Source organism: Exophiala bonariae (assembly GCF_035927105.1).
Source record: "Exophiala bonariae strain CCFEE 5792 chromosome Unknown scaffold_26, whole genome shotgun sequence".
NCBI classification, from domain to species: Eukaryota; Fungi; Ascomycota; class Eurotiomycetes; order Chaetothyriales; family Herpotrichiellaceae; genus Exophiala; species Exophiala bonariae.
The window spans coordinates 230,091-243,746 of record NW_027042501.1 but is presented as its reverse complement, the minus strand read 5'-3'; the positions used below and the strand labels follow the sequence as shown (position 1 = coordinate 243,746).

The window sequence follows — 13,656 nt, the reverse complement described above, 5'->3', positions numbered from 1 at the left end:
CAATTGATGTGGCAGCATGACTTCGTTCCGGATGCCTTTGTCGATCAGCACAAACTTCAATCCAACCGTGGTCAAAGATGATTGGGAAGTCATTGCTTCGGAAATTCAGGATTGGAACTGCCTAAGTAGGATCCAACTCGCTGTTTGCCCTCAAGTTCTCCAATTCCGGCCAAATTGTTATGGCGGTTGGTTAGATCAGAGGGTGCACTCCACAAATAGTCCCATAAGGCTCGTCGTAAGGGCAATTGCTGTGGCCTACTCATTGGCAAGTACAATTTCGAAATCATAATATCTGGCATGATACTTGAACTGGGTTCGAACGCACTCTGTAAAAAGCTTTCTGCTATGTGAGTGAGATTTTGGTTCGAAAATAATTGGAACCTCTCAGGCTGATTCAAATGGCAGCTCTACGGCCTCTCAAACGCTTCGTGACAGACCACGACGCACAAGGAAAAGCAGTCTTTTCCACCCAGATCAATGAGGACTTACATCTGAAAGATCTTGATCAGCTTGCCCTCGAGGGTACCTCTCTTCCTGCGAAAGTGGGCCTTGGATATGCTACCAATGAATTCCCAGCCAAACTCGAGGATGCACAAGATATCAATACGTACGAAGGTTATTTCAAGAATGCACCAGGTATCTCCATCAACAGTGGAACTGTCTTCCGCTTCTTGGACTTTCCTCCCGGTGCCACATCAGAGATGCAGAGAACCAAAAGTCTTGACTACGGTGTTGTTATTGAGGGATCCGTAATAGCTGGGTTGGATTCGGGGGAGACACGAGTGCTCCATCGAGGAGACAGCTGCGTCCAGCGTGCTAAGACCATGAATGGAAAAATGCCAGCAAAAGCGAATTGGCACGGATGATGTTTGTTCTGCTGGACACAGAGCCAAAGTGGGACTCTTCTGCTTGAAAGGCTAAAGCGGGACAGACATTGAAAGTGGCGAGTGACATGACACAAGATATCCACCACTCCATCAGATCTCTTGTTGTGAGTTTCTTCAGTGCTAGTACATCTTATCGTGTCAGGTCAAAATTGGAGAGTATGACCTGGAATGCAACAGTAGCGTTACACTTGGTCATTTTGAGTTATTGTGCATTACTTGACATAGAAAACATCAGTGCAGGATAATGGCCTCCTGTAAGCTTTCGGGATAGGCTAGGTTCTGTGCGATAATACCAGAATGCTGGAATGGCAGGGTATACTTGTCTTCAGTAATTTAACAAAGTTCGACAATCTGCAATAATTCATGTCGGATCACCATTCGCCTCCAATCCTCCACCTGGTCAACCCGGGCCAGTACCGACCTCCTGTAGTCTCCCAGATAATCGTATAAGCCTACAGCATATGAGCAATTCGAGCTCTTGATGGAGCAACCTCTTCCTCGATCCAAGGTTTGCTTACCGATTGCATTCGAACTCCATACATCATGACAGAGATAAATGCAAATTCGAGAGCGTTCGCTCCATAGGGCCTTTCCGCAGCATCCAATTGTTGATTTGTGCGACGGTACCTCGGGCACGCGTCTGTAATCTGTAGGCCAATCTTCTGGGTTCGCTGGGAGAGCCGTCTGATCGACCTCTGTATCGAGTAAAAATATTTGTCTACTGCTCTCGTGATCTGAAAGTCTCAAAGTCGCTGCAGGGAAGGTCGTCGTGGTGGTCATCGAAGTAGCCATTGGCAATGACAGCTTCGTATGAAGTTGTCAAGTTGAGTTGGATGAATAAGATGCATACCGCATGCCCAGTGTCGTTATGCGGATAACCCATGGCTTTTGATTCGACAACAGCTGACCGCGGAGCTGCAAACGGCTATGGAAACACACTCCTACGCCACCGGCCCCGCAACTTCCGATTCGTCGAGTTAGCATTCCACACATTCTCTACCCTCCGAGTCCGACCAAGTGAACACCGACACCGAGGTGGGAACTGTATTTTCCGGGTGAAGAAGGATGTACCATGTAGCATACTGGTCAAGTACTTGAACTTGTGTTCACATCATTAGCAGCAGATGGGACGAGATAGATGATTCTGGCCAGCTCTTACTAACAAGTGCTCCGAAGTGCACGTTTACTGAGCGAGGCAGAGCTTTCTCTGATAGGAGACCAAGGACGAGATGCCAAAACTAAATGTGAAACCTGCTTCTGATAGGCTTTACAACGAATTACTTGCCACGGCATTCGACGGAAGAGGCCGTAATGCCCGATATCGTAAGAGTCAGCTATTTTTCCTGCATAGTCATCTTAGAACGGACCTCGAGAAAATACGGGCAGCAATCAAGCAGGACAGATGCTCTGCAGATGCGGATGTCGGAGTAGAGCTTGCTCTGTCGCTGAATGCAATTCGAAGGCTCTATCAAGACATCGATTTCAATCACAGCATTCAAGAAGAGTTTCGGATTACAAGAAATGAAAACAACGCGGAGAGGAGGATTCCGTATGGCGTTGTCGTTCTTAAACCTACACTACGTACAAGGTTCTTTTCAATTATATCGGCATTAGCCGCAGCGTTCGCGGCAGGCAATGTGGTTCTGTTGGAGGTAAGAAGTTTTTTTCTACGAGCTCTGCCTTTGCTTGTGCATGCGTGATAGATGGGCTAATTTGCAGTAAATCTAGTTGGAGCCTAGCTTGCATGCGGTTGACCAATATTTCCGAACGGAGTTCGAGATATTTGACGGCGCTTCTTGCATCATTGCCTCGACCAGGATCGAGGACGCCACGTTTCTCTCTCGATGTCGAGTCGTTGACCAAACCACAAATGCAACTATTTACCCCGATTCTTTGCAGCATCGACCTCACCAAATCACTATCGCAGTTGTTGATGGAACGGCCAATGTTCGAAAAGCGGCAAGTGAGATAATTGCTTCCAAGTGCCGATTTGGCGGAAGTTCCCCTTATGGCGTCGATATTGTGCTTGCCAACGAATGGGTCAAGGACGAATTTCTTACACAGTGTAAGGATATACTTGAAACTGAGTATTCAACACTACAACAGCATTCGGAGAGGGTACAAGCGGTGAAAACCCCCAAAAATTCGAAATCGAAGGGTAACGTATTGCTCGATTTATCTGGAGTGCAGATAAAAGAATACACACGCAAGTGAGTATATCAGCACACGAGTTTTTGGAACAGCGAACTGATTACAGACAGTGCATTTGAACTTCAGGGCAAGCCTCCCACTCAGGCTATTCACCTTTTGACTGTGACAGGAATTGTGGATGCCATGACAATCGCTGCAGAGCAGTATGTCCCTAAGACAGCTTCTTGAGTTGTACTGACTTTAAATTTCGACCATAGAGGGCCTTGTCTGGCCTTGTACTCTTTCTCCAGTGCAGGGGAGGCTAAATACCTCTCATTGTTCATCGACAGCGATATATGCATGCTAAACCAGATTCCGTTGCCGCTGTTGGGTGAGTGAATCTTCATCTGGTCTGTCGACGCTCATCTTTGATTTATCATATAGTTGGTCCGCCCCTACCAGTTACCAATCATGCTGTCGATCTTCATTTACGCTACGATACCCTTGAGATGTCAAAACCAGCGCCTCAGCGGATCCGATCCTTTGCGTCGGACAAAAATCCAGGGCAATTTTGTGGGCATGCTGTGCGCCCTTTCAAGCCGGTCAAGCAATCCTCAGGCTTTGATATTGGCTTCTTTGACCGAGGTGCTCTTGTGGGTGGCGTGGTGATTGTCCTTCCAACTCTTTGTGCGTTAATTTTTGGAGGATATCAGATCGTTGCCACCGGGGTTCGCAATTTCCTGCGCCCATTGTCCTAGTTGACATTTTCTTAGCATTGTGATACTGCAGAGAAATAGCAAACCCCGAGTGTCTACTAAGAAGTTGCATTGATTTGGGGAAACACTATTCGAAACCTGCGGTCGACACCATTAAATATGATTGGACTTGCTTAACTAGGTGTGTCAACTACTAGTATGGCTCTACAACCTGATTAGATTCATTGGCAGGTGGCATGATTGGCAAAACAACATAATTAAGGATCCCATCACCAAAATGGACGTAGTTGAGTCCAGCTAGCCGAGATGCGGGTCTGTCAACCGGATTGTCGTGTGTGAAGAGACCCGAATTTCTAGTATCGCCTGAGGATATTTCGAACAATAACGAGCAGCCTTCTTCCACCACCACGTTCGTTGGCCAAACTTCTACATCCACTTCATATACCTCGCCCGGTTCGACCGAGAGTACATCTGTTGACAAATAGTTTCGCCTGGGTAGACATGGACGGTGCTTTGGGTGATCTTCATCTACCTTGCGTAGACTCAGTCGTAGCCAGCCATTGGCCAGTGCAACCGGATCTCCAGCCGCTCCTGTATAAGTTATCTCTTGCCTATCCACACCAATGTGACGTAGAGTCACGAAAATATCGAGTTCTGGACGCTCCCATGCGTCCAAATCATTAAGCTGCCGAGTCAAGGACAAGTTCAAATGTGCCGTGATATGACCGGTAATCTCTGTTTCCTGCTTGGAAGGTGCACTGCGAAATTGGAAGAGCTGGGGATCCTTGAGGCTTCCAAGTGCCTTGTAGTTTAGTACTGCGGAAGTTGAAGGTGGGTCAGTTCCTAACGTGTATTTGGGAGTGAGATACCAGCGCTGATAATCTGTACGGGCGATAGGCCACTCATTCTCTGGTCGAGTAGACCACGCCCTTTCCGCGGCTGCATCATTCACTCCTTTATCACCCTTCCTGACTCGAACTGATACCTTGGGCATCTTACCAGTTTTCCAACCTGCCCAGTCATCGTCTCACAAATCATATACCCACTCGCCGTAAAATATGTCCTTCCCATACGGACCATAGCTACTTAAGACTGGATACTGACGTGATGTATCAAGAGGACGGTAAATGTTCGCTCGTACAGGCAAATCCGAGCCCTTGAGGGGCACAGACACATTTTTCTCGAAAACGAGTGCGTTCTCTTCATCGAAAGTGACCTCTTTCAAATCTCGAATGTCATTTCTGACCACAGCCTTTTTTTATTGACCAGCTCGAGGTCTCTTACATCCAATACTCCAAGCCTAACACGAAAATGATTCTCAATAGAGGGAGTTAGCAATCCTCGGGGGCATATTATTTGGTTTAGTTTACAGATCACGATAGTCAGGGATCTGTGCTTTGCTATTGCAGCCATTTGGTTCCGTGTCCTCAGCGTACGAACTATCACTAACAAAGTCTGAGCCGAACATCATCTCCCGCTGATGGCCCCTCCCGGGGCCTCTCTTTCCGGGGAAATATGAATCGGTGATCCGCGAATCACAGTTCGCGAGGCTCCCAATCTCCCATTCCGCAACGGGTCTTCACCTTTGGGGTGACAAACCCATCTCTTCCGAGCGAACGTAACTCATGAAGAAGACGCGCTGGGGAATCCTCGCAACAAATTTACAGAACAAGCCTTGGTATCAGTTTATCGTCTGGTCTCTGTCAAGCGCGTTCCTGGTAATGATAACCATAATCTGCCATGAAGAGCCTTCAGTGTTACTGAGTGATCTTCCATAATAGCATATATCACAAAGCTTTGCTTCAAACCTTGTCATCGATTTCATATTCAGACAGCGCAAGAGTGCCTTGTTCGAATGATGTCGAGTCCACCTATAAAATTCGTTGCACAGTCATCTATCGAATCGACGAAGCCGCTCCAAGCGGTTGTCATTGGCGCCGGTATCGCCGGGCTGACTGTCGGCATCGCCTTGCGCAGAAATGGCCATCATGTCAAGGTGACAAACTTGGGTTCTTGCATAAGGGGCTTCCTTAGGGCTTGCTGATAACGTGAATAAGATTTATGAGCAGAGTCGCTTTGCTCAAGAGCTAGGCGCGGCAGTACACATAGCTCCAAATGCGTACGGTATTCTGAAGGCGCTCGGAGTTGACCCCACAATTGGGGCAAACAAAGTTGAATATGTAAGACTCCAGCGGCACAGAGCAGGCTCTTACTGAAAGCGAAAACTTACATAGGTCCGCGAATTTAGTGCTTCTGGTGAGCTGTATCGTGAAATTAATCTGGGCGAAGCCAGTAAACTATGGCAACATGTAAGTGGTGCATACTACTTCCTTTGCGTATGCTCTGATAAATCTTAGGATTGGATGTCAGCGCACCGGGTCCGCTTACACGATGTGCTGAAAGAGAAAGCCTTGGCCAGCGATGGATTCGGGCCACCATGTGAGCAGCATCTGTCCTGTTCCGTTGTGGATGTCGACCCGGAAAATGCATCGATAACGCCGGGGGATGAAAACAAAGTCTATGCCGACGTTGTGATTGGGGCCGATGGTATTTATTCTAAATCACGTCGCGTAGTCCCTGGCGGAAAGAGTGCGAAGACCTTTGGTTCAGGAAAGAGCGGCTTCAGATTCATGGTTCCTCGAGAGGATGCGTTCAACGATCCGATGACGAGGCCGCTCTGCGAGAAACCTGGCATCTTCTCAGTTATCCTTGGCACGGATCGACGTATCATTGCTTATCCGACGTCAGACAACACCTTGCTCAATCTACTTTGCATACATCCCGAGTCTGAGTCTGATGCTGGGGATGGCTGGAGCACGAATACGAGCAAAGCAACCCTACTCAATGTTTATCGAGACTTCGCTCCGAAGTTTCAAGCGTTGCTGGAGAAAGCAAATCCTGACTCTTTGAAGTTGTGGAGGCTGCTGGATATGAAAAACTTACCTGGTTTTGTCAACTCGCGACTCGCATTGATAGGCGATGCAGCGCACCTTTTTTGCCCCATCAGAGTCAAGGAGCAGCAATGGCGATGGAAGACGCTGTAGCTCTAGGTGTAGTCTTGGAAAGGGGGCTAAACTCTGGAGAGGTCTCAGAGCGGTTGCGCCTTTACAACTCTATCCGATATGATCGAGCTTGCAAGATCCAAGAGAACACACGCCTTGCCGGGATGGATGTGCCTGACGAGAAACTCAACAGTAAGCTCTTGCGATGGTGATTCTCTTGTTGATACACTGACTCCAGCAGCAATTGAGCATAGGAGGTATAACTTTGGACATGACGAATTTCATAACTCGGCTCAGAAGTTGAGAGAATGGAAATGGACTCGTACCAGTAAAGCAGCGCGTTCAGCGTCGGTAACGCTCTCCCCAATCCTCATTCAACCTTCGCATTCAGACCAGTCGCCGTTTACTACAGCATCAATACAGTTTAGAACTTCGAAGACCCTACTCCAAAGTTTCCTACCTCTAGGAGTACCGTCTTTCTCGATCGAGGCTCCAGGGACCGTAGTGACTTGCACTCTTGCACATACGACGTTCGACGCTGTCGGCTGGCTTGGTGGTGGTCGTTGTGAAGCGTTCTGACTCCACATTCATGATGTCGCCTATCAAACCTCCAAGAACGAGATTATTCGTGGAACAAATATTCCCTTAGTCCTCAATGACCAGATGGACTGGATCATCCGGGATCGAGAGACTTACGGAATACCTGCAGTGTTTAACACGTTAACCGCCCAACACGACTCGAAACGCTTTTGTGCTACGGCTTCTTCGAATGGGCAAGTATTGGTGAACATGGTTCTCGGTGACCTAGAGGCAGTCCCCGATAATGATCTCAACACATTTGGGACGCCAAAATTACCTGGAATCTATGCCAACAAAGGCTTTTTGACATGGACGTACTTGCCCGCATTCGGCGCCGATGCTGCTGGCGCTTTCGCCCTTTGGGTTCCATGCAAGACAGATGATGCAGCTGTTCGGGTTACCCAGGCGTGGAGGTCTGAAAAGACCTCCCTCAAGTTTGAGTCTAGTATTGCGATTAACTCGCCGACCCTGCGCGAGATCGCAAGCCGGCTGTCAGAGATTGCAATATTTCATATTTTAAGCAGCGAAGTAGTGATAGGCGTAGGAACGCCGGTTTTTGCGCAACCACAGCGCATATAGTCAGCAAACCAATGGCACGATACTTAATCAATCTCGATCTCTTTGAAATTCCGCGATCTAAACTCACGTTTGAGCATCTTCCGCCGTATCCTAAACAAGGAGTAACAAATCCTAAGCAAAAGCTACAATGCAGGTGATTGTACTCGGCTGAGCCGTGCGCAAAGGGCCTAGAAATCTACCTATAGTACGGAGTAAATTTATGAGCTTCCAAGAGAGGCCCAATCTCTGCTCGAGAGACCACTAGAGTCCCTGGTCTTATGCTAGTACGTAACGTGTCATTAGGGTCTGAATAAACAGCTAGAAACCACAACCTTATCACGGGCTGCACGAACATCTTGCAACAGATCTATTCCAACGGGCATTTTGCTTATTGACTGAACCCTACAGTCCACAGAAGCTATGCTTGTGATGCCAGAGAAAGATACTGGACTTATTGTTGGGCGCTTGGAAGTATCACTCGGAGTTCGGATTCGTTGGGAGTCTGGAATTGAGTCATCCTCGATTGAGCCCTAGTCGGGTCTAGGACTGCTAATATACCTCCCGTAGGTACTAGCCGAAGATCGACCACGCAGCGTGGGTGAAGAATAGCAATCTCTGTCTGAGTACAGCTCTGGTCAGCATCTCGAGCGCGACCAGGTTATTGACGAGGCTAAGCCGCAGATAGGCGACTTCAAATTAAGCTTTAAGGAAACTATTTGCTCCGCATTCAATTTTTTGATGTCTAGATCTTCTGATCCTCAACCACGTCTACCCTTAATCAGACATTCATCAGAAGGTTCGTATATCTTTGCATCAAAGAAGTCTATTAGCTCCTCAGCTGTGTGGCCAATATCCCAACCACTGCCACAATGGTGGTTTTGCTTGTGTGTAGGATTGCTTGACAGAATTTGCCCAAAATGGGCCCGAAGCCAACAAAACAGGGACAAGCATGCGCAAACTGCCATTCGAGAAAGATACGTTGCGACATCGCATTATCCTTCGACCATCAAGGATCGTGCTCCAGTTGTCGCCACCTTGGAACTGAATGCAGGTGGGTTCCTGAGCCACAAATTCAGTGCATCAATTGATAGCCGAGACAGGCCACATGTTCGCAAACGCAAAAGGGGTATTGCCCCTTCTACTACTCTGACAACTCAGGTCTACGGTGGTCATACCAATCGAGAGACATCTGCAGTGGAAGATAGCGGCGGGTCATCAGTCGAGCCGAGTTATCTTGGGAGGTCGAATTACCTCGACACTCATGTCATCATTGACGAGCAAGATGCGTCTCAATATCGGCAAACCAACAACAAAACCCCAACACCATCGCCTCATTTGACAGTTCAAAACTTTACAGTAGACGGCATGGTATCTTCATCAATCAGGGAAAGCCTAATCGTCAGTTTCATCAAGAAATGCGGGCCGTGGATGCCATTAGTGGACGTAGATCGAATTCACGCCATCTTCAACGACTCCGGTACTGCAAACCAACCATCAATGTTGATGCTATCAATTCTTGTCGCGGGATCGAAAGTCTCAACCGCACCAAGAGCCGCAGAGTTTGGCAAGCAGTGCTATCAACGTGCAAAGGCCAGGTTCTACTCTGGAGACGAGCACAACACGGTTGATGTGATCATTGCTACGGTATTCCTGCAGTGGTGGAACCAGTCTGGACCGGAACATATCTCGATCGACAACAGCAGCTTTTGGCTCCGAATAGGGGTTGCCCTTGCCCACCAAATAGGCTTGCACAAGGAGCCCAATGAACGCCATCAGCATGCACAACTTTGGAGGAAGCTTTGGTGGACGCTCGTGGTATGTGCGACCTATCCTCAGAGATGTTAGAGAATTTGATTTGACTTATTCAACAACAGTCCAGAGACAGTCAAATCGCCACGAGTCACGGCCGGCCGCGCGCCATAAATCCACAGGATTCCAATATGCGAGTGCTCAACATTCGAGATTTCGCTGTACTCGACGAGGATGCTCTTCTCTTCATGAACTTCATTTCTATTACGCGAATCTTGGGCGACCTGACACAATCCTGCCTCCGTGGACACCTGACTGAAAACCAGCGCCTCGAATTCGAGACATCCCTGTCTTCGTGGATTGGTGCTCTTCCAGAGATATTCCACCTGCACGACCGCACCACGAATCTCTTGAAACCCTACTCATTCCGCAGCCGACAGCTGCATGTGCCCTATTTTGTGGCGCTGATCATCTTGTTCCGACAAGAAGCACCAGACAAATGCCCCTCGGGAGTATCAGTGCTGGCCGCGAGTTTCATCTCCGGCATCTTTGAGGAATACCTCGACTGGGCGGACATCTGGTTCGTGTCGCCGGCCTCGATATTCTACCTGCTCGTAGCCTCGCTGCTGCAGATTTCCGCGCACCGATTCCCGGCGCTGGCTGCGAACGCAGGAAAGGAAACGCGAATCACGGACCAAGCGATCCTGGAGCTGAAGAAGCGGTTTCCCACTGCATTCGGCGCCGAGAGAGTCCTCCACTCCATCCGCAATGTATCGACCACCTCCTCTCACCCGGAACAGATTGACCTGAGTCCACACCAGCAGGATCTCTTCAGTCCGTTTGGCCCGGCTCTTTGCTCGCACTGGTACATTGTCTTCGAGGCGGCTCAGAGCGACATCCACAGAGCAAGGAGGGAACAGGATCGGACCGACGTGCTGTCTGGCGACGCAACGCCTAGCTATCGTCAGGCTGACTATGCCGCCTGGCCACAGCGCTCAAGTGAGTCTGTTCGCGGATTGCCGGGGAATGTGACCGTCACCGCCAACCACACTAGCCATGAAGTGAGCGCATACGACAGTACGGCAGGATATGACTCGTTGTTAGTTGATGATCCGATGGGTCAATGGTGGTGGTCGGATCTTCTGCCACTGCCCGAGGTGTGATCGAATCGATGTTCACATTTGTAGCCATTCTAGACTCCCATTCAAGTTGTTACTTCCGAAGCTAGTCCTTTGCACATTGAAGCCCTTACTATGATTGTGCAGCAGAGACACTATAATAAAGTTATTGTAGGCTCAAAGGGATTTTGATTATTTCTTCTTAGTCTTACGAACGTGTAGGGTGATGGGACTCGTTTTTCGCTTGACCTGCGCATTCCTTCATCGCTATTCTCACCATGCCCTTCATAGTTCTACCTGTAATCCTGCACTGCAGGAGGATGGCAACTCTATGGGTAATAATCGCGGCTCTCATTTCGCATTCAATCAATGCCACTCCAACAAAATAGTATTGGTTTTCCTGGAAGTCGCTTCGTTTCTACCAAAGGAAGTGCCCAACTCTGATGCACATGGCCAGCGAGTGTAACAACAAGAGGCAACACTCGTGTGTGTGTGTGTCATGTGGCGTTTCAGCTTGGCCAATCCATAGCTTGCCCGTAAACTGCCAGGGTCCCTATCAACTCCGAGCATGTTGATGTCCACAGCCATCGTCGAAAGTGTTGCACCGCCAGGAATTATCGGCAGGCTCATCTAGGAAGACGTCTCGGTGCTTCGGAATCACCAGATTCACAGGTCTTCCTGTAACTCCCTAATTTTGTGGTAGATTTCCTTCAGGAAGTCTTCCTTGCCAACCTAGAGAATCATTAGCTGCTCTGTGCTCTCATTTTTAGAATTCACCATACCTTGATCTGCAGATTCATGGGTTTGCCATCTTCCAAGCCTGTCAAAAACATGGTCTTCCCTGATGGTTCTCCTCCATCAAGTGTCCCCACGTTCATGTCTTTGAACACTGGTGTGTTGAGTACAACACGATGAACACCGTCTGTACGCATGAGAAGGCGGCCCTTGCGTTCGAGTTGGGGCCCAAGTTCATCGCCGGCTTCAAGATCAGCTTCTGAATCATCTTTGCTTTCACCAGCCTCTGATTCGGTGGTTTCGTCTTTTGTAACAGACAGTGATGATGCCTCGTAACGCACATTGATCTTGAAAACCCCTGCTCCGCGCTCTTTCCACTCCTTCTCAAAGTGATACAGCTTGGCTCGACAACTGAACACTGTCTTCTCTTCTTCCTCTCCGGTCTCAACTGCGGATGCATAAGTATAGGAGATACTATCTTCACAACTTTTGATAGACTTACTATGCTCTTGTTCTTTGAAACGGGGGTCTTGTTGGGTGTCATCTTCTGTTTGATGTTGCTCATCACCATCTGCGTCGTGCTGACTGGTATCGTCATCATCTTGCTTAGACGATGTGAATGGCTTTGCGTTGCCGAATGTGCCAGCTGCTGCAGCTCCAGCGAACGATGTAGCGCCGGTACCAAATGGTTTTGACGTGCTGCCGCCAAAACCACCACCACCAGCACCACCAAACCCTCCACCACTTCCAAATCCACCACCCGAGCCAAACCCCGATAAGGGTTTGCTAGCAAATGGTGATGCGCCACCAAAGCCTCCTGTAGCCGAGCCGAAGCCTCCAGACGAGGTTTTGGCAGTGGTTCCAACCATACCAAAGGGTGACTTCTCAGATGAAGCAAAAGCCGACAAACCAGAGGAGGCAAATGCCGAGATTGAGGTAGATTTATCGGGAGAAGAAATAGACTGCGTGGTTGGAGAAGGAGATTTAGGAGAAGCCAGGTTGCCGAAAGGGGACGTTGCAGAGGCATTGGCAAACCCAGATGACGAAGAAATCTTAGACGTCTCATTAGATGCTGGCGGGTCGACCTTTTGGATGGCGGGTGATGTTGATGATGCCATGTTGGCTGCAGCTTTATCCACCTCTTCTTGGGAGGGTGCAGCAACCAGAATTCCTGGACCCCCAGGCGAGTTCTCGGCTTCAAGATCACTCTCTTCCTGGACGGGGCTTGCAAGATCCTCTTTATCAAATGTTTGGACATTGTCGTCACCAGTAAGTTCTCTTGATCGCATTCTCTTATGCAAACCCTTCTTGGGAAGCGGAGGGCCACCATTCTCAACACTCAAGCCAGATTCATCGTTCTGTAGATCTTCAAACGACCGTTTCTTGGACGGTCGCCCTCTACTTCCGTTTTCTGTTGGCAGATCGCTTGACTCGGTCAGGAGTGTATCATTTTCGCCGAAATCTTCCCCATGAGATTCCTTCACTTTCTGAACCAAGCCTGCGATCGATGTCTTCTTCAATTTCTCTCGTGCACTCCGTTCGCCTCCTTCGCCATCGGAGCTTCCAGCCTGTGGGGAACGATCGCGTGTGATGATATCGGTAGGGTTGGAGGAGATGTCAAGAGGCTTCTCATGACCATTTTGGGCCGACATTTCGATAGGTATCTTGCCAATGACTCCCACACCCGGGGACAGAGTTGTGGAGAGCCGAACAGTCGAAATGGCAGTAGGATGGTTGTTCGCCCTTGGTATTCGCTCTTGATAGAAATTGCGCCTGCGCACAAGTGCGGCGGGGCAATATTGCCAGTTATGTGTCAAGCCTGCTGTTTGTTCTTGCCGGAAGGCTTTTCATTCACTGGATTGAGGGGTCAGTTATTCCGGTCGTTCTGGTTGTCCACTGCTCGCGATCGACGGGCAGACCAGACGTATGCTGAACAATAAGCCAACGGATGAAGAGGGCGACGGCGGTGCCTGATCTTGGAATGAGGACAAAGCGTAAGATTGTATGTGGGAAGCAAGTGGGTGAGATCGTTGCGATAACAATGAGTTGAAGTTTCGTACAAGTGCTAGACAATGGTATCAACACTGGTTATCGCCGTGAGTTACTGTGAGTTCATCAATTGATGTCGATGAAGCGATGAAGAACATGAGATGGTGCGTTATGATGGCGGTTCGGGTTCAGC

General features: G+C 48.9%; 6 protein-coding genes across 6 annotated transcripts; 4 read left to right on the top strand and 2 right to left on the bottom strand.

The window, feature by feature from the left end:
• Window positions 1-398: 398 nt before the first annotated feature.
• On the top strand, window positions 399-866 carry LTR84_006789 (uncharacterized protein; the record flags this gene model as incomplete). Its single annotated transcript, XM_064850347.1, has 1 exon — window positions 399-866. One exon carries the CDS (start codon window positions 399-401, stop codon window positions 864-866), a length of 468 nt encoding a protein of 155 aa, XP_064702829.1.
• A 1,250-nt stretch (window positions 867-2,116) lies between these two features.
• On the top strand, window positions 2,117-3,775 carry LTR84_006788 (uncharacterized protein; the record flags this gene model as incomplete). The annotated part of the gene is made up of 5 exons (XM_064850346.1): window positions 2,117-2,539; window positions 2,616-3,097; window positions 3,149-3,241; window positions 3,296-3,408; window positions 3,462-3,775. The coding sequence occupies 5 exons, from the start codon at window positions 2,117-2,119 to the stop codon at window positions 3,773-3,775; spliced, it is 1,425 nt and encodes a 474-aa protein (XP_064702828.1).
• Window positions 3,776-3,926: 151 nt separating this feature from the next.
• Window positions 3,927-4,727, bottom strand: LTR84_006787 (uncharacterized protein; the record flags this gene model as incomplete). The annotated part of the gene is made up of 1 exon (XM_064850345.1): window positions 3,927-4,727. The coding sequence occupies one exon, from the start codon at window positions 4,725-4,727 to the stop codon at window positions 3,927-3,929; it is 801 nt and encodes a 266-aa protein (XP_064702827.1).
• Window positions 4,728-5,591: 864 nt separating this feature from the next.
• On the top strand, window positions 5,592-6,777 carry LTR84_006786 (uncharacterized protein; the record flags this gene model as incomplete). Its single annotated transcript, XM_064850344.1, has 4 exons — window positions 5,592-5,729; window positions 5,791-5,913; window positions 5,968-6,042; window positions 6,091-6,777. The coding sequence occupies 4 exons, from the start codon at window positions 5,592-5,594 to the stop codon at window positions 6,775-6,777; spliced, it is 1,023 nt and encodes a 340-aa protein (XP_064702826.1).
• Window positions 6,778-6,899: 122 nt separating this feature from the next.
• LTR84_006785 (uncharacterized protein) lies at window positions 6,900-10,784 on the top strand (the record flags this gene model as incomplete). The annotated part of the gene is made up of 5 exons (XM_064850343.1): window positions 6,900-6,927; window positions 6,977-7,275; window positions 7,351-7,805; window positions 8,814-9,687; window positions 9,747-10,784. The coding sequence occupies 5 exons, from the start codon at window positions 6,900-6,902 to the stop codon at window positions 10,782-10,784; spliced, it is 2,694 nt and encodes an 897-aa protein (XP_064702825.1).
• Window positions 10,785-11,405: 621 nt separating this feature from the next.
• LTR84_006784 (uncharacterized protein) lies at window positions 11,406-13,126 on the bottom strand (the record flags this gene model as incomplete). The annotated part of the gene is made up of 2 exons (XM_064850342.1): window positions 11,406-11,471; window positions 11,522-13,126. 2 exons carry the CDS (start codon window positions 13,124-13,126, stop codon window positions 11,406-11,408), a joined length of 1,671 nt encoding a protein of 556 aa, XP_064702824.1.
• Window positions 13,127-13,656: the final 530 nt, after the last annotated feature.